Source organism: Didymosphaeria variabile (genome assembly GCF_027946475.1).
Source record: "Didymosphaeria variabile strain IMI 356815 chromosome Unknown scaffold_9, whole genome shotgun sequence".
NCBI classification, from domain to species: domain Eukaryota; kingdom Fungi; phylum Ascomycota; class Dothideomycetes; order Pleosporales; family Didymosphaeriaceae; genus Didymosphaeria; species Didymosphaeria variabile.
The window spans coordinates 2,248,899-2,266,404 of NW_026611628.1; the positions used below are offsets into that span (position 1 = coordinate 2,248,899).

Genomic DNA, 17,506 nt, shown 5'->3' on the forward strand with positions numbered 1-17,506 from the left:
CTCCACCTGTGTTCACTTATTTGCTCGACTTGCATATTTGCTTGCCATGCACTGAAACTTACCTATGGAAGTCGCCAGAGGTTATTATCGGCAAGAATTCCGATCCTCATGCTTGAAGATTCCCATTGTCAACACGGTTCCGCAATAGATCCCATCCGCAGATGCATTCAGCTCGCTGGCAGGACAAGATGAAGGCTTCGTTGCAAATGGAAAACAAATTCAAGCTCGCCCTGCCCACCTGTAAGAGTCGAAGTCTGCAACATGCGTGTTATACCCCATCGGTCCGAGGACGACTGTCATTTTGAGTCTATCCAGGGTTCTCGAAGTCCTAGATGACATTCCCATCGTGCAACTACTGAAACTTTATTACCCTCTCGCCAACGCAGTCGACGTTCTTCTGTTCTTCCGTTGATTTACAACTCGACCGAGGATCATCAAAATGTATAGACGACACGAATGATTTAGGTCATCCTCAAGATCGCAGTTGCTGTGAGCACGAAACATTGGTCACTCAAAGACGAGCGCGAAACCTATCCCAAACACTAATACGGGGTTTTCAAAGCCGTTCACGACTCAGAAGACCAGTTTCCGCAGGAAGGCTTGGTACGTTCGACCGTGTACTATACGTTCCGTGGCATGCATACGGTGTTGGCGATAAAGCTCTGCGCCGTACCTATAATGAGTTCGATCTCAGGGACTTTCGGACAGATTATCAAAATGGGGAATCGAGGGGAAGCCTGAACGTTGGTTGGAATACATTCGGAGGTATCGCTATCTGTTCTATGATCACGTTGGGGGACGCTGTTGGAGAGACCATGCTGGGGCCAGAACGATCTGAATGAGGATCGCCTGGATAATATTGATTCAGACACTAAGTTGGGGCTGAGAAAAAGCCCGATTGGTTCAAGTGGCCTGCAAAAGCAAAGCCAGCGGCGATAGGACGACAAACAACCGTATGCTATTGGATGGTCAGCAATGAGACAGTGATTTTGAAGACCGTGCAGAGGATGCTGTGGAGAGTCAATTGTGGGATCAATTTACGTAAGCGACAAAACTCACAATACACAACATAGACCTCATGCTAATTGCTCTGCAGGTCTCTTTCGTTTACTTCGTTGTAAGCATGTATGCCAGGAATGCGACGCTTCTTGACCGCGATTCGACCCAGGGATCTTCCATGCTCTGGGCTGAAACATTAGGCATACAAGGAACACGTACATCCACTACCAACGACGCATCGTACGTCATCCCGAACAGGCAATCAACAGTCTCCTTAGGAGTCGCATTGCGCATCAGCTATTAGGACCAGCCACCCCTGACTGGCTGATGTAGATGGCGATCTGAGCATCTCTGGTCGACAGGAAAACAGCAGGCATTCATCCTAGCTACTGACGCATCATCCAGGCGATGGCTTCCCATGACGTGATGTGCGGTACATCGCGCTTATAGAGACCTGCATTAAGGAGCGATGGTATAGAGTGGCGCGTCAAATCTTGATCGATACACCATCTTCAAATTTCTGCCCTTACCACGACTGAAGTAATCACGCGTCAGCTTCGACGATCAGCGAAGTATGGAAACTGTTTATCGCCCACTACAGGAAGTAGATCGGGAGGAACACCACGCAGAACTCGTTGTGCACTGCCTCAGCACTTCACAAGGCGCTGCGCAAATCGATGCAAGGCCGCTTGTGCTTGGAGGCAATGGCGAGGTACGCTCCAGATCAACATGTATTCGTGTCTGGCTCATACCATCTACAGATTTATGTCGATACAAATGACCACGGTGGTCACCGAGTCGCGCCTTACTTCATACCAGACCCTGAGAAGCCTTACGAAGGCCTTGCGACGACCACAACCGCAGACGCCACACCGATGCAAGACTGGCTGCCCACGTTGAACTGGATATATATCGATGCGCATTCTCAACAACTCAGATATGGCGTACGGGAAGACGCCGATTCCAATTTCGCAGGACCTTTCGACTGCTCTACCCAACATCAACACTTGACGTTCCAAAAATGGGAAGGCTTTTGCGCAGTAGAAGTCCAGCCCGAAACTTGGGCGATCTATTTCGACATTAACGACAATGGCATGAAAGGGATGGTGTCACCTGGTGCCAGGATCCTAGAGATCGAGCTCGAACGCAAGGAGTCAGAGAACGTCGCTGCTGCATCACGCCAAATCGTGGTCACCGAGACTGAAGAGCAGGAAAGCGAAGGATGTTTTGAAAGGAACAGCACTTTCTCTTCATGCAGTGAAGTTGACCAAGACCCCACGGTGCACACATCAAGTAGCGTAATATGCACCAGACTTGAGAGGAAGGAAAGAATCGTCAAGGAAGAGGTTAGTGATCCGCGATTCAGATCAGTGCATTTACTAATCGCCTTTGCCCTGCGTAGCTCATACTTACTATACCTATCTCAACGATCGACAGCGATAGTCTACCAGTCGAAGCACGCTTACTGAGAACTGTGTACGAAGATGACATCGAAGAGATAGAATCCATAAACCATCTGTACACTGATCAATTGCGCGAGATCGCCGAATCTAGCCTCGCTACGATTCCCGAAGAGGACTTTATCGAGAGACCAACGCCTGATCCGGGCGTCATCGATAAGCTCGAAGCAGATGTAATTTCGATGCTGGGACTGGCTTCAGATGACTCTGATATATCCGAAACAACTGGCAGTGACGCGTCGACAAGATCGACTTCCGGAACATCACTACAGACTGACGCTTCCTCGCCTCGCGACATTACATCGAAGCCTCTCCCTCCTCTCCCAATAGAGAGCTTCTCGATAGATAACGAGTCTACGAATGGATCAACGAGACCTGGGGCAAGGCTGCATGATATATCGAGACCAGAAAGTGCCAGCGCCCTGGTTCAATCGCCCACCATATACCCAGGTTCGCCGGGACGCATGTGGAATACGTCTCGAAACCCACAGACCACGATCCGATATCGCCCTTCGAGAGTCACGCTCGACCCGGACGAACTGTCTGCCATAGAGGACCTTTCTCGCTCGCTGGACTTTGGTGACCGCCCTTTGTCTCTCTCACTCTGTGCATACACCAATATCTGGAGCAAACCGCGGAAAGAGTCCGCCATGAAGAAATTCCTGAACAAGGTGACCGAGGGTAATAAGAAGATGTATGAAGGTGTTAAGTATGCCGGCCCGCGTGCATTTCGAAGTAAGCGTCGGAAGCCTGGCGTATTCGACGTCCGGAAAGACGAAGCAAAGGGTCGGGGTGATAGAAGACACAGTGCTTGACGAAGAGAGCTGGGCGCCATGTACGCCATTTTAGAATTCTGATTCACCTGTTCTATCCTTTCGCAGTCTGTAATGACGGAATCCCTCCTCTTCGATGATTTACGTGCCGGTCCATTGCCGAGATCTAAAAATTCAAAATCGCTCAAAGGAGGCGTCAGTCCCTCTGGATCTTCAGAGCGATTCGCGATCGTCCATGCAGTTTCAACCCTTCTAAATGAGTTTCCATCTACATGTTACATCTCGAAGTACTCCCAACGAACCGTCTTCAATGCAGTGCAACCATGAGCGAACAACGTTTCCCAGCGATAAATTTCCCCATATGTCATCTAGAGTTTGCGCTCTTTGTGGATTCCCCAAGAACCTGTGGGAAAGCAGGGATTCGAGTGTACATTGGTCAGGAGCCGCCGCTGCCCCACCGCAGTTCGCGGTCCCCTCTGCATTCACCTCTTATCTACACACGTGATCATTACTACTAATTAGCGGACAGTATTACGGTTCTGCAACGCTATATCAACAATAGGTACCTAAGCTCATGCGAGTTATTGTACAGCAAGTTTGGGAATGTCATTCCGGGAAGCCATCTCGGCGTGGTCTTGGCTCTTGTGATAGCACCGAGATCAAAAGATCGCATATCCGTTATCTTTGTCTTATCTACACATGTCCACAATGGGCCTTATCACCCTACCTGAGTCCAAGCAATTGGCGAAATTCATCAGACAAGACACGAGACGGCCTAATGTTTTCGATTGAGCGTTCTGACAACACTGTTCACGTTGATACCCATGCTTAGGCATAGATGATGGAAAGATAAACAGTGCGGAGAGACACCGCCACGCCACGTACCAGTCTTGGGTCGGGGCGGCTCTAAACCTCGACAGTACGACCCTCACGGGAAGACAGCTGAAAGAGGACTAGGTAACCCAGCCCGCGCCTAGGCAAGCCAAGATCTCCGCAGTTCCCCCAGACTCATCGGGAATTGGTCGCATCGCTTTGGGTTAGAGATAAATGTCGCGGTCCTGACATATATCATAAAGGCAAAGCTATCTCCGACAATTGTACTCCTACTGATACATACCGATATTGAGAAATCCCATTACAGTCGATATAATGTCAACATCAAATACCGATAGTTCACATAAGGAACCGATCCAAGAAGAGAAGCAACTATTTGATGCCATGAAAGAGCCCGAACTCGAAAAAACTGTCAGCTACACACCCGGCGAAACGCAAAATGTCGATGATGCCAGGAACGGCGAATTCAAGAGGACATTCAGTAAACGTCAAATCCATGTTCGTAAATCCATGTCGGACACCAATGAGATACTGAGTAACACTATAGTAGATTATTTCCCTAGGGTCCAATATTGGCAGCGGTATCTTTATCGGCATCGGCAAGGCCCTCGCAGACGGTGGCCCCGGCAATATGCTCCTCGCATATCTCATGGTCTGTACCTTAGTGTGGGCGGTCTTACAAACCCTTTCCGAGATGACGATCGCTTTTCCAACCTCGGGTAATTTTATAGATTATGCCGATAGATGGGTTGATCCGGCCCTGGCGTTTGGTGCAGGCTTTGCTGAGTGGCTAGGTTGGACGGCCATTGTCGCAGCAGAAGCGGTCTTTTTCGCAGTTCTGGTCGATTTCTGGGCCGAAGGCGCCGTACCCTTAGCCGTGCTCTGTAAGTCCCAGAACTCTGCTGATAGTCAAAACCCAGAAGAGGTGATGCTGACCAGACTGAACAGTGACCTTGTTCTTACTCGCAACTTTTGCCATCTTTCTACTACCGAACAAATACTTCGGGTACTTCGAATACGTTACATCTGTCATTAAGATATTCTTATTCATATTGATTATCATCGTTGGAATCGCGGTCATATGCGGCGCCGGGCCGAATGGCTACGTTCACGATGGAGTCAATTATACGGAGTTGTCGGCCTTCAAGAACGGATTCGGGGTATGCTCAACAATCCTCGATGCTCATTTCACTACTGACGCTCTTCTGATAAGGGCTTCGCAAGATGCGCCCTTCTAGCCTGCTGGGCTGTGGGAGATCAAGTCTTCATCGGAATACTGGCTGGTGAAGCTCAGACGCCTCGCATGAGCATGGGTCATGCAACGAAGCTGGTGCCTTACCGCGTCATCGGCATGTATATGATGAGCGTCCTCATTGCAACATTTCTGGTCAGGTCGGATAATGACAGGCTGCTCGGCGGTTCAGGCGCGTCCGGAGCAGCAGCTTCACCCTTCGTCATTGGCATCCTCGATGTGGGCATCCGTGGCATTCCAGATATACTTAACGCTGGCATGATCTTAGGTGTGCTAGCTATCTCAGCCGAAGCTGTCTATCTCTCTTCCAGGGTGCTCAGAACAATGGCTCACCAAAAGCTTGTTCCGGAGTGGGTAGCGCGAGTTGATTCCAAGGGGCGACCGCGTTGGGCACTGCTGATAACTGTATTAGTTGGCACCATTCTCACATACATTGCTCTCAGTGGTAAGTGCCAATTAGACGCGTCGACTGTAACTTGCTAAACTGGCTATAGGTAGCGGAACTGAAGTCTTGAACTGGTTCATCAACATCACCAGCTCGTCATTCTTTTGTAATTGGCTGATCATTGGTTTCACTTCGTTCCGATTTCGAGCTGCCATCACTGCGCAAGATGACAAGGTTTTCGCGGACCCTTTCGCCTGGAAGTCGAGCAAATGGCCTATCGCGCCAGTATGGTTGCTCATCGGTTCAACAATGCTGCTGATTTGTTGTCTGTACGCAGGCATCAGACCTATAGTAAGTCAGCATCTCTGAGCGGGCCTTATGGAATGTACTAATGATCATCCGGCAGGGCGGTGACGGATTCGATGTAGAGAACTTCTTTTCATTCATGCTGGGGTTTATCCTCATCTTTGGACTTACTGTCATCTACAAGATCGGAATGCGGACTCAATGGCGTAATCCGTCAAGCTCAGACCTTGTGACTGGTAGGAGGCGACTCTCTGAAGCGGAGATCGCGGAGCTGGAGCATTACTATAGGTTATCGGCTTGGCAGCGCTTCACCACATATGTCCAAGTGTGGTAATGGGCCGGGAAAAGGATCAGACTCGGATGGAGCTCTCGCAAGTCAATGTAAATTGAACGACTCAGTGGAGGGAATGGTCATAAAAAGGCACGGGAGGCTTATCACAAGATAAAACCAGTCTTCACCGTTATGGGAGCATGTTAGAAGGGCTAGGGCAGCCGTATGACATAGAAATGACCCTAACAACTAGTTGTTCGAAATTGTAGAGCTTGAACCTTGACCTTACTTGGAGAAAATTACATTCTCGCTATGAGTTATGTTCGTCGGAGCCACGCCTACCATGGATATGCGCCTCGAGTAAGGTCACAATATCATCATCTCCATCGTCTCTTGCCAGCGAGAGCGGTGTGATACCGTTCAAGTCCGCTTGTGGCCTGGCCCCCGCTTCAAGCAGCAATTTCACAACTGCCAGATGTCCCAGACTTGCAGCGACGTGTAGTGGCGTCCATCCATCGCTCGACGTAAGATCAAGAGTCGCTCCATGCTTGACAAGTAGCTCCGCGATCTCGAGGTTCCCTTTGTTTGCTGCAATGTAGAGTGGTGGCTCCCCTTTGCAGCCTTGAGTTTCTCCATTAGGGTCGACACCATGTTCCAACAGTATGCGCACTACTTCCACATGTCCGTTGCTTAATGCTGCAGTGAGTAGAGGTAGTGCAGCACTAACATCAACGTCTAGCTCCATGCCCCGCTCGAAAAGGCGCTCCGAAACATCTGAGCGTTTGTGTACCTCGGCCCCCCACTCCAGTAGGAGCTTTGTGACTTCGTAATGGCCATTTATCGCCGCACTGTATAACGGTGTCCACCCTTCGCTATCGACAGCTGATACATCCGCTCCCTTTTGCAACATCAGCTCCGTTATTCCGAAGTGGCCTTCTCGAGCTGCTGCCTGTAGTGGTTTCCAACTTCTCTTGTGGGCCATCTTTATGCCTTGCTCTTGCGTCGAAAGTGCTCGGACGATATCTAAACGACGCATCAATATCGCTTTGCTAATCGGAGTAGTCCCAGCATTGCACGCTGCAACAATGCTTGCACCGTGTTCCAACAGTACATTAACGACGTCAAGGTTACCGCCGTGCACCGCCCACAGAAGCGGAGTAAATCCGTGGTTGTCGGTAGCATCAACATCTATGCCCTTTCCGTCGTGATCTTCTCCGTCTGAAAGGATCATATCTGTCACTCTAGAACGTAAGGGCGTCTCTTCCTTGCATGGCCGACCTTTCGCATGAGCTCCGCTGTTTAACAACAGCGTCACGACCTCAAGATGTCCCTTTTGCGCTGCAATATGTAGAGGCCTTAAACCCCTCGCATTGCAAACCGTGGTATCCGCTCCCCTATTGAGAAGCAATCGAACAGTTCCAGTATGACCGTAACATGCAGCTGAGAAAAGGGGCGATTGTTTGTAGGTGTCTGCGGAGACAACATCCGCTCCATGTTCGACCAGCACTTGTGCAGTCTCAAAGAAGGCATTGCTTATTGCACAAAAGAGAGGGGTCCTGCCCTCGTTATTCTTTGAGTTGATATTCGCTCCGCTCTCGATCAACCGTTTGACTGTATTGGTCTGGCCTTTGCTTGCTGCAGCAAGCAACGCCGTCCAACCTTCTTCGTCTGGAGCTTCGATGTCTGCGCCAGCCTTTGCCAATATATCTGCGATCTCGCGGTGCTCATGTACTACAGCGTAGAGCAGCGGCGCCCAATTGTCTCTTATCGTCTCGGGGAGCCCTCTTCCATGCTCCAGCAAAATCTTCACGTCGCCGACAGAACCATAATGCATTGCCGAGTCCAATGTCTTATACTTGTAGTCAACCATGATACCCAGTTCAGCCTCGTAGTCCAGTAGTAGTTTAACCGTATGAGCTTGACCAGTTCGTGCGGCAAAGGTGAGCGGTGTGCACTGGTCTTCGTTCGTGACTGCCAGATCGCTCGCTCTGTTCAAATCTTCTACCAGAAACTTGATCGTCGCATCACGACCACCGCGCGCGGCCATATGGAGGATGGTGCATCCGTCATTGTCCATGCGCGTGATGAGTTCGTTATCCAATTTTAGTAAGATTTGCATGACTTCGAGATGACCACCAAATGCGGCATGATGCAGGGCAGTCCATCCGTTCGTCTTATCATCCAGTCCCGCATCTGATCCGTGTTCGATGAGTACATTCACCACTTTGAGATGACCTTTGGCAGCGGCTGTGGTCAGAGCATGGCGGCCATCAGCGCCAGGGCTATCTGTATCCGCTCCGTTCGCCAATAGAAGTTCCACGATGTCTGCTTCCCATACTCCGCCGCTGATAGTAATGCGAGTTGTATGGCGCTTCTAGGCGGACTCGGGTCTCTCTTGCCCGTAAAGAACCTCTCGGTAACTTCCTTCCGTCCACGTGCAGCGGCCCAAATCAGCGCCGAACATGCAGAATGAAGTGCATTGGTTCGGTAGAGGTGGTTAATTGTCACGGAATAGACACGTCTGTTGCTCTGCGCGAAAGAACTGATGTCTTTCTCCGAGGATAAATGTTCGGCTATAGAAGCAAGAAGTTCGTTTGGCAAGTCGAGTAGTGTCATGATTATAGTGATGATCTCATGTATCTATGAGGAACAATGTCACTGATATCGAGGTTTAGGAATATGCGCACTGCGGCTGAGGTTAGTGCGGGGTGAATTAACGATTGAGAGGAACTCACAAGCGCCGAAAGAAAAGTCCTCCACGCGCCGAGACAATTTAACGGCGCTGTTGGACCCGGTTGTGAGAGTATGAAATCTTCGATTGATCGAATCGTGTAGGTAGCAAGATTAGAAGGCCGACCACGCAAGGAAACTAGCGAATCTAGTCACGTGCAATTAGGCAGCAACTCAACAACTAGTTCAAAAAGGGCTAGCCATCGTGACAGTTCTCGCCCCAGCATACCTAAGTAACCAGGCGGCCGTGACCACATATGGTAGCTCGAACCAAAACGGTATTGAGCCCGGTGGTGAACGGTCAAGGCCAAGACTGCACATGTCATCTCAAGCCGTGTCTCCAATGGTGTCCCGGGTAAAGTCTGTTATCGCCTCTCTCCTCATACTTTCTGTCTTTCAGGAAGGCTTTGACATACGTTATCATGTTTTTACCATGTGTAGAGCTCAATACCAGTATCGCAACACTGATTTTCATGTTCAAGAAATATTGCACGCCGCATATCTTCGCTTGAATCACCATCCATCCCAGAAAGAGAGCTGCATTGGTAGGGAATAAAAGGACTCAGAATTGTCCTTAAAGAAACAAAATTGTAAATTACATCGATCAAACCCAGCTCATATGGCTCGTCGTGACCGCCGTGCGTATAGACTCTACGATCTCACCGTAAACTGCTCAAGCACAATTCTCGAACGCATACCCTTCCCAAATGCGGCTCAGCCACTTGAAGATATCCGTGAATACCTGAGTCTCTGCTCCTAGAGAACAATGCTCTCCCGCACCAAGTGCAATAGGGAACAAGTGAAAGTACGTCAGATTCGCGCCATTCGGACGGTCAGACACGAACTGCTTGTATGCAATATCCGACTCATTGAGTGTAAGGCCGTCGTCCTGCGAATCATGGTGTCAGATCGTGAGTTGAAAACAACCGAAATGATGAAAAGTGGTTGGTACTCACCTCGCCCTTAGCGATATACACCGGTCGCATTCCAACACCTTGTACGGTTTCGTTCGTGACTGCGATAGGACCAAGACGCGTAAACCATTCGTATGGCGATTTCGTCCCGAACGCGTATAAACCCTGTTGTACAAAGTAGCGGTTATAGATAGGCTGAGATTCGTTGTTGGCAAGAGCAGTCAGGATCTCGTCAAATTCGACCTGGTTTCCATTGTCGAATAACTCAGTCAGTTCAGCGGGGAACTGCTCTCTCAGATCGTGCTGCATTGACGATAAGCCGTCAAGCTGTATGACTGCAGCAATGCGCGGCTCTTGTGACGCCGCGCGCGGAGCAAGCGTTCCGCCATAGGAGATGCCCATGAGCACGATCTTGCTCGCGTCTACGTCTGTGCGATTGTGAATGTAGTCGACGACAGGTGTGGTCGCAGTCCACCAGTCAGGTATAAAAGTCTTGTTCTGGTACCGAAGAAGACTTGGTTGACCGGGGCCTTCGTACACAACGCAGTTTAGTCCACGCGAAAGAATCTGGACACACTGACTGTGGTATGATTCCTGCATGGAGCCGTCATAGCCGGTCGTCACCATCACTGTTGGGAATTTCTTGTGGTGGTCGGCGTGCGCTTTGAAGAAGTACGCCGGGATGTCGTACGGACCAATGCTGGAGTTGGCTGCATGGACCGTGAACTTCTCCCCTGGAACAGGCTTGAGAAGAGCGATTGCCTTATCGAAAGCGGAGATTTGCTGGTCCCAAAGGCTTATGAGACGGGGATCGCTAGGATCCTTGACGAGGTAATTTGAGGCCGCACGGTAGTACGTTGACGCGTGGAAGTAGTTCTCTCGCGCCCCGACTGGGTCGATTCGAGGATCGATACTTTGAGCTAGGGAGTCGACCGCCTGCGCCATGGGATAGTAGGCTTGGTACGTGGCTTCTTCACTGTTGCTAGGGCTGATCTGGGTTGCTATGCGAAGCACTTCCCCTGTATTTGCACCATGGTTGTTGGAGAGTGATAAAATAACCTCAAGGGAGAATGCTTGATCGGCGTCCGATGACAGCTGGAATATCGCTGCGCCTTGAGGGTCGTAGACGGACGAGTTTTGAGCTATCTGTTGCGGGATTAGTGATTGCGAGCATGAATCAAGATACATAACTGACTGCTAGGGTCGCAAGGCATAAGAAGAGGTGCGACTGTCTGAGAATAGCCATTGTAACGTGAAGGCTAATGGCGAAGAGTGCAGACCTGAGGGGATAGTCTTTATATTTCAGATGAGGAGCGCAGTTGCAAGTCGCCCAAATGTGCGAGTCTCGCTGATTTTAAGGGTTCATGAGCACTCTCCATAATGGTGAGAGCTCCAGCGACGAATCGCAACTTACTTTTGTTGACCAATCGGATCATCGTTAACTAGCTGGGTTGGCCAACCGAGCACGAGCCAGTGTTTCTTCGCCAATGTCCTGTTCGAAAGCATGTAAGCACCTCAAACAGGTATCGTTCGCGCATTTATTGACAACCTTTATTACCTCAGTGTGCCCATCAATGTCGCTGCTTTGAGATTGTTGGATCCCACATAATGAGTTCGAGGATGACGCGTCTGGAATAGTAGGGCACTTCCTTATTACGGTAGTTGTCGCTTAGGGAATAGTGCTGATGGTCCGTCAAGCCGCGCTTGGAGCGTGCATTCAAGCTTCGGCTTCAGTTAGCCGAGAGCCCGTGAAGCTTATACTTCTGGTTCTCTGAGTGGTAAAAGGACCAGACTTCGGATCCATCCAGGCTTTTCAACAGCGTAGATGAACGTGTTACAAAAGTTTACGACCCCTGCGTGGCTTTCGGCACTTTGTCTCGATCGCATCTGAATGGAAAGAATCGAGGCTCATGGCTATGGAAGCGTCACTGATGACTGAGCTTGTGAAACACCTTAATCAGACATAATTATTCTAGCTTTGCTAGCTGACTCTCCTTCATGTGCAAGTATCTCCAGCAATATGTAATTGAGTCAAACTTCTGCGTTTTGAATTGTGGCCTCGCCATGGGCAAACACAGCATTCTTCAACCTTTCCGTGAAAACACCTTTTTGGCCAGAGTAAAATTAAACTTGCATCGCCGCGAGCCATCAGCAGTACGATACGCAAAGCTCGTCACTCACCCACTCCGCGCTCGCTATGCCAAGCGTCAGACGCAGTTGTTGCTTTCGAAATAGTCCTAGTGCCCGCCCTCAGCGCTCATCATTTGTCGCTTCCTTGCTTCATTTCCTAATATTGGCCACATTTCAGTTTCTGCTTCTCCGTAGAGTCCGCCAACTCTCACTCAGGGTCGCTCAACCACGAATTATCAATATGCCTTGGGTACAGTCAGACGGTAAACCACGCGTTGAAATAAAATGGTACTGAACTGAAAAGAGCTTTCATAATGGTGGCTTTCGACGAGTAAATAAAAACTTCTGACGGAATCTACTTCAATATACATGACAACTCGCCGTGCCATCTGGAGACTTTCTGGAACGTCTGATTTGATAGTATCTCATGTCAACCCCTGTCGAGCGCAATTCTGTCCCTCACACATTTTGCAATTCGTGCGGGGGGTCGAGATGCTCGCTAGAGCTAATCATAGGCTTGTACGTTCGAAACCTTCCTTCTTGCGTAGCGCCAGCATACCTACCCGGATGGCCTATACACAGTAGTACGACGGAGATGAGGATCAAGCTACCGAAAGAGTAAGCACAAATAGCAGGCGAAGGAGGTGAGAGCACTTACCAACCATCGAAAATCATGAACTCAGCTTCTTGTCGCATCATTGGTCCGCCGACGCCGCCAGCCATTTCTGGGATACTGTGTAGAAGATCAGCAAGGAACTCATGAATGCAAGGACTGATTGCAATAACGGTTGCTCACCGGTAGAAGCATCGCGCCAGGATCAATATAAAGGCTACCGTCATGGACCAGAGGAAGAACTTGAGGTCCTTCGGTAGGACCTTGTACGCATTGGCACCTTGTCGGCGGTAAAGACGTATAGCGAAGTCCATCGATAGGATGCCTGCGAGGAACATGACAGCAGCTTGAAATGAGACACCGGCAACCATGATTGCGTTCCCTGCAATGCCCAAGCTAGGATTTCTAGAGCCCATTGCCGAAACAATACCGCCGCCACACTGGGAGACGAAGCCTATCAAATCGGCCGTTACGAAGGGCCAAGTCCAGAAACGTGCGGGAAGCTTAGTATGCTCTGGACCAAAGTATTGTACCAGTGTGCGAAGAGTCATGTACAGTGCTGCTGCTAGAAAGGACGGCGCAATCATAATCAGCAGCAGTTGGATAGTCGTGGATGCGGCGTCCCAGGGGTTGTTGTGCAAGAGAATCCGAGCAATGTATCCCAAACATTCGCCCAGAGCGCCGAGAAAGACGAGAATCGAGTATCCTTTCCATAGCCGCCAGTATCTGACGACGAAATATCCCTGAACCAGGACGCAAATGGCAAAGATGACCGCGTAGAAGGTGTTTGCACCGAGGTTTGGAGCGTAGCCATAGATAGTGTGTTCGATGGGACATTCGGCGGAGACATGCTCGCATCTGTGTATTGTCATTCTGTGAAGAGAGGGTTGTGGTGAACGTAAACGAATGGTAGCGTAAGGCAGTGGCTATAGAGAACGCCGAGTGGGGATTTAGGAAGAATTCGAGGATGTGAATGTAAATGATGGATCCGATAGAAGGTTTATAGTGGATGCTGGAGCACAGGAAAGACTAGGCCATAACTGTTCCTATCTTAGTCCGTGCCTCACTCGGCCCAAATGTCGACGTAACGGCGTTGAGGCTGTGGCTGCTTGGTTCTCAGTGCGGCTTGAATGATGACCAGAGCTTTCGCGCGAGTTTAATAACACGATGCATGGCTCAAGTAATAGAGGAAAGACATGTTGACTGGTATTGGTTGCGTAGTGTTGAACAGGGACAAATTGGGGCAATTCGACGCCCGCTGCGCTTGTGCGACGGAAATCTCTCCAGCCTCGTACATGATAGATTTTCCGGTTCCGGCATGCAAGGTGAGGAAGGGCCGGAAACCCGCACGCCGAATGTGCTTTTACAACCCTCCGTGAATCAGTTGGCGTTCAAAACACGTTGATGTGCGAATTCAATAATGCGACATGAGTGCATAGTATGTATGGTAGAATGCAAGCTTTCATTAGCCTGCATATCAAAAACCGTACTTTTTTCCAGAACTTCGAACAATTCTAGGGTTCAGATTTGGAAAAGAGTGGAATATGTCAAAGGCAAGGCCGTAGGCCAGTCCTGGTACAAAGTCGGAATGCCGATCGCCGAAGCTCACTCCATCGGGAGCGGGATTCCGACCGCATAGCCACCACGACGTCGCTGGGTTCCCAGGCCCCACATCGGTAGCACAACAACCGTCGTACCAGCCGTTAGGGGCTAAGTTTATACCTAGAATCGCTCATCCACTGGGTCACATTTCTGTCGCATTATCAGCATTTCTCTCGTGAAATGTCGATCTCGTACTCAGAAGTAACGGCAGCAAAAGAAACTGCGAGCGTCCATAAAATCAACCGATGTGCAACTTGCTCTCTCGGAAGGAAGAGGGGACAGTAGTTATAAGTACATTATTCGGACTTTCGGTCATGTTGCATGTCCAGCAGATCGGTCACGAATATTGCAATCAGAAGAAGGCAGACGTTTCATTGAGAATTCAGCCTCTCTATACTAGAACACGCATATCAGTCACAGTGCCTCGATCGGAGACCTCTCGAGATCGCAACTGGATCCTCTCAGTGGTCGGATACTATCACAACGCCTTCCTGGCCGTTGCTCTTCTTGAAACTAGGCTCATCATCCCCACGGTCTCTGCTTTCCATCGTTATGCAGCATCATTATCATATCTACAGACACAGTCGTATGATTTAGCATTTGATACTCTCTTTCAGCGCTGTGATTGCGTGCTGTTAAGTAACGTTCGTATGGAAAGATGTTAGTATGATATGTTAGGGCTTTGAGTGGTGACACCTAGATAGAATCGTGGATTCCGATTGCTAGCACTGAGAGCTGGTAATCGATAGTGCCACACGTTACTCAAGTTTTTCGAAGAAAGGAAGCAAAGATGCGTTCTACAAGGCAAGTAAATTGAGACTGAAATGCCGAAGTATTCGCTTCGGCTCCAGCTGGCTGGGGTGTTCCTTTGCCGACGGCGTGCTCCCGCTGACCGCGTCTCGGCACAGCAATGCCGTAAGACTTAATTTTTTGGCCTCATCTCGTTTAAGATGACAACACAGCCATGCTCGAGCAAGGAACGAAGTGGCCACATTTCCTATCATACACGCGCATATGTCATTCCTGCAGTGTGATTTCTACGAGCCACAGCCGAACCACGACGCAGATCTGTTCTTTTTGCGACAGGTCGGCCATAATTACAGAGTACAACAGCGTGCGCAATTTCAAATCGTTTATTCCTGCATATGAGAAATGCGAGGTTGTTGATCAACGACATAATCCTTCTTGCCCCCAACACTAAGGCCAACGTCGAACAGCCTGGCCTCACCAGATCGACATGGCCATTAGGCTTACACGCATTGGATTGACTACTTTAAGCCATGGGGAAGAGAAATGGAAGCAATGTCTAGCGAACAATTCATTGTCATGCTTTTAGACGCGAGCTTGTTTGGCGGCCTGCTCTTTGACAACATCTGTTGGCTGCTTCGAGGTTCGAAAAAACCTTGGATGATAATGTCCTTAAGGTATGATCACAATTTGGGCAGCTCACTTGTCTGGAAAGGGGACTCCTTCATGGAGCGGGCGTGTTTGTTTTGCCCTGGTTGTAGCGAGTCGTATGACGACAGAGAGCTCGCATCGTCCACCGCACGCTCTTTGCTCCGAAATAGCGTATTCAGTCATTCGTATGCCCGTCCGTCCTTTGCCAGCACTAGACGGTTTGCTTGCGGACTACCACTGATGCTCTATAACTGAGTGCTGTATTGATTGAGTATGAGGTTTCCATAATCCGCAACTACCTCTGTGTTGTATCATGAAGTTTAATCCGAGTCGCTGCTGGAATCTGACCCATTGTATCCTCCGACCTTCTTTCCAAGCTTCACAACAGGGATATATAGTTTGGTTAGGTCGTGTTTTTCGCCCTTTTCCGGTCCAAAACAGGTCCACCCCTTGTCCAAACAACTTTGACATGTATCCCAATCTGCGTTGTTGCATCTTGCGCAATGGTAAAAGTACCCACGGATCAACTGATCGCAGATGTCGCACCAATACTTGGGATACACTTTAACCATGTTATGCTTCCCGTCACCATCGCAAGTCTGACCCTGAACAAGACAATCGCGGCAGATGTCGTAGTCACCTTTGTCGCACTTCTTGCAATGCGCATAGGGACCACTGATCGGTTGATCGCAGATGTTGCATTCAAGGTCGACTTCCATGTCGGGATACTCAGAGAAATCGGAAAAGTCGTCGGCATTACGACCGTGGCGCTTCTTGGCTTTGCGGTCATCTATGGGAGAGACGTTAGATCACTAAGCAGCGGCTGGAGGCTTTCAGGCTTACCAATTGTGTCCTTGACGAAATAACCCGCCACGCCACCTGCGGCGAATCCGCCAGCTGCCGCAAGGAGAGTATGGGAAGATGGTTTTTTGCTCTCCTTCTACAGATTAGCTGGGGTTCGTTATCGCGCCTTTTCGTAGCCGGGAGGACCTACGTAGCCTCGGCTCTGACTTTCATACCCCGTGCTCACAGTACTGATACTGCCGGAATACGAAGGCGCGAGAGCTGCAGGTTGTGATTTTTCCAATGCCTGTGAAGAGTAGTTGTAGCTTGTCAACGCATGAGGTGCATAAGATTGTTGTTCAGGGTAAGGCTGCTGTCCGTTCCATGATTGGTACCCAGGATGTTGCGGCTGAAAACCGGGGTTATAAGCTTCAGAGGCTCCTGGTTGTGATGGCAGACGAGTATCGGGGTGGGCCTGTTGACCCTGATACTGATATGTGGAGGAGTTGCTCGAGTAAAATTGGTCGCCATAATTGTGACTCTGTGGTGGAGGCGTTGCATAGCCTTCAGGAATAGTTGAATAAGTGCAAGCTCAATAGTGTATATAGCTATGCTCACCTCCTTGTTGCTGTGTCTGCACACCATCGCCTGAATAGAGCCCTTCAAACTCTTTCTTGAACTTTTTTAGAAACGACATGTTGATCTCTGAGAGTAGGAAGTCTGGGTGTATCGATCCGTAAAGGAAGGAAAGAGCAGATATTAAAGCACGGGATTATATATAGATTACTCCCAGTCCAAGGCCTCCCGGTTCCACGACTTTGGACATTTTGTCGATCCGTGATCTAATTATGTAGTTGGAGGAAGCTAGGTTTTCAAGGCTGACATTTTTCGGCATGACCTGCAGCCCGTATCGGCATCCAACAAACGAACGACGTGAGGAGCTAACCGGATCGGTCTTAAGGCGACCGACATCTCGGATATAATGCACACGCTGATTCATGAAAACAATAACTGGTCTCCTAGATAATGAAATGATTTTGGCAACAACAGAGGCTC

The 17,506-nt window shown here is 49.5% G+C and overlaps 3 protein-coding genes across 3 annotated transcripts; 1 reads left to right on the top strand and 2 right to left on the bottom strand.

The window, feature by feature from the left end:
• Positions 1 to 975: 975 nt before the first annotated feature.
• N0V89_012069 (uncharacterized protein) lies at positions 976 to 2,468 on the top strand (the record flags this gene model as incomplete). The annotated part of the gene is made up of 2 exons (XM_056220794.1): positions 976 to 983; positions 1,712 to 2,468. The coding sequence occupies 2 exons, from the start codon at positions 976 to 978 to the stop codon at positions 2,466 to 2,468; spliced, it is 765 nt and encodes a 254-aa protein (XP_056066097.1).
• A 4,122-nt stretch (positions 2,469 to 6,590) lies between these two features.
• Positions 6,591 to 8,744, bottom strand: ANKRD39 (Ankyrin repeat domain-containing protein 39; the record flags this gene model as incomplete). The annotated part of the gene is made up of 2 exons (XM_056220795.1): positions 6,591 to 8,562; positions 8,665 to 8,744. The coding sequence occupies 2 exons, from the start codon at positions 8,742 to 8,744 to the stop codon at positions 6,591 to 6,593; spliced, it is 2,052 nt and encodes a 683-aa protein (XP_056066098.1).
• A 1,162-nt stretch (positions 8,745 to 9,906) lies between these two features.
• Positions 9,907 to 11,066, bottom strand: N0V89_012071 (uncharacterized protein; the record flags this gene model as incomplete). The annotated part of the gene is made up of 1 exon (XM_056220796.1): positions 9,907 to 11,066. A coding segment is annotated over one exon (1,160 nt), but the record flags the coding sequence as incomplete, so codon positions are not given.
• Positions 11,067 to 17,506: the final 6,440 nt, after the last annotated feature.